Below are 1,548 nucleotides of genomic sequence, written 5' to 3'. Positions count from 1 at the left end.
GGACAGTGGGGGCTCAGGCCAGGATCTTCTGGGGGATCTCGACAGACGCTTTGATGAAGATGGCGTTGTCCCGCACGTAGTTGCGCTTCTTGATGTCCTCATGGGAGATGAACTTGGGGTACCCGAAGCCCAGGGTGCTCTCGTCCAGGGAGCTGCGCGAAGCTCCCGGCTTCTGGAAATTTTTCCAGTTGGGATCGGGATGGAAGGTCTCGGTGATGTGCTGGGGTTTGGAGAGCGAAGGGTCGCTCTGGTCCAGCAAGGAGAAGGTGACGCGGTAGGAGAAGGGCCACTCCAGGAGGTTGTCGTACTCGCCGGGGAGGACGCGGATGTAGACGGAGATTCTCCCCGCTCCCGTTGCCGTTGAGGAACGCTGAGACCTGGAGCTTGTAGCCGTATTTGTGGGTGTAGAAAGGGGGGCTGAAGAACTCGCAGTTGCTGCGGGCTTTGGCCTCCTGCAGCTTGCGGGCGTAGTCGGCGATCTTCCAGATGAGGGTCCCCTCGCTGCTCACCGACAGCTCCTCCACGTCCCGCCGCAGCTCCAGGATCTCCTGCCGCTGCCGGCTCACCAGGGCGCACACCATCCCCAGGTGCGCCTTGGTGCTCTCCTCCAGGTGACGACCCATGGCCAGCTTGGGACACTGCGGGGACAGCGGGACCGTCAGCATGGGGACAGCGTGGGGACATGGGGTGGGACAGGATGGGAGGAGGATGGTGTGGAGGTGGCAATGGAGCATGGGTGGTCTGGAGCAGGATGGCACAGGGATGTCTGGAGACAGAGGGACATCTGGTTGAGATGGCATGGGGACACTCAGGTGGCACAGGGACACCTGGTTGAGATGGCATGGGGACACTCGGGTGACACAGGGACACCTGGTTGAGATGGCATGGGGACACTCAGGTGGCACAGGGACACAGGGGTGAGGTAGGACAAGGATGGGGACACCATGGTGCCACAGGGATGGGACAGAGCAGAGCAGGGGCACCGCAGGGGACGGGACAGGTGGCAGGAGCTGTGTGGTGATGCTGAGGGCACATGGTGGGGATGGCATAAGGATGGGATGGGGACAGGGACACCGTCACGGGGCCAAGGACACTCACGCGGTGCTTGCAGCCGGCGTCCTTGAACGGACAGAGCAGCATGGCCGTGCTGCAGCTCTCCTTCAGGTGCGTGGGGACGTCCTCCCGCGCGATGCTGGCCGTCCCGCACTGGTTGGGACATGGCACGGGGTACCGGGGACACTGGTACTGGTGGTTCTGGGGACAGAGGGTGGCTGTCAGCTGGGGCCAGGAGCTGGGAGAGCGAAGGTCCCCGCGGTCCCCATCACCTCACCTGGATGGTGTCGAAGACAAACTCCTTGGCGCAGTATGCGCAGGGCTGGGTGCGCTTGGGACACTCGGCCAACGCGTGCTGGGACAGCAGGCGCCGCATCATGCGCGCCCCGCACTTGTTCTCGCAGTACACGCTCTCCTGGGGACACGTGCCCTGGTGGCCCTGGGGACCCCAATGGCATCGTCACCCTCCAGCTGCCCTCAGCAGCCAGCCATGCC

The 1,548-nt window shown here is 63.8% G+C and overlaps 1 protein-coding gene across 1 annotated transcript; it reads right to left on the bottom strand.

Annotated features, from left to right (window-relative positions):
• Window positions 1–13: 13 nt before the first annotated feature.
• TRAF4 (TNF receptor-associated factor 4) lies at window positions 14–1,492 on the bottom strand (the record flags this gene model as incomplete). Its single annotated transcript, XM_010082601.1, is given in 4 exon segments — window positions 14–341; window positions 343–638; window positions 1,099–1,254; window positions 1,331–1,492. Coding segments are annotated over 4 exon segments (942 nt in total), but the record flags the coding sequence as incomplete, so codon positions are not given.
• Between the last annotated feature and the right edge of the window lie 56 nt (window positions 1,493–1,548).

Source organism: Pterocles gutturalis, unplaced genomic scaffold (genome assembly GCF_000699245.1).
Source record: "Pterocles gutturalis isolate BGI_N339 unplaced genomic scaffold, ASM69924v1 scaffold46024, whole genome shotgun sequence".
NCBI lineage: Eukaryota > Metazoa > Chordata > Aves > Pterocliformes > Pteroclidae > Pterocles > Pterocles gutturalis.
This window is presented reverse-complemented; position numbering and strand designations above follow the sequence as displayed.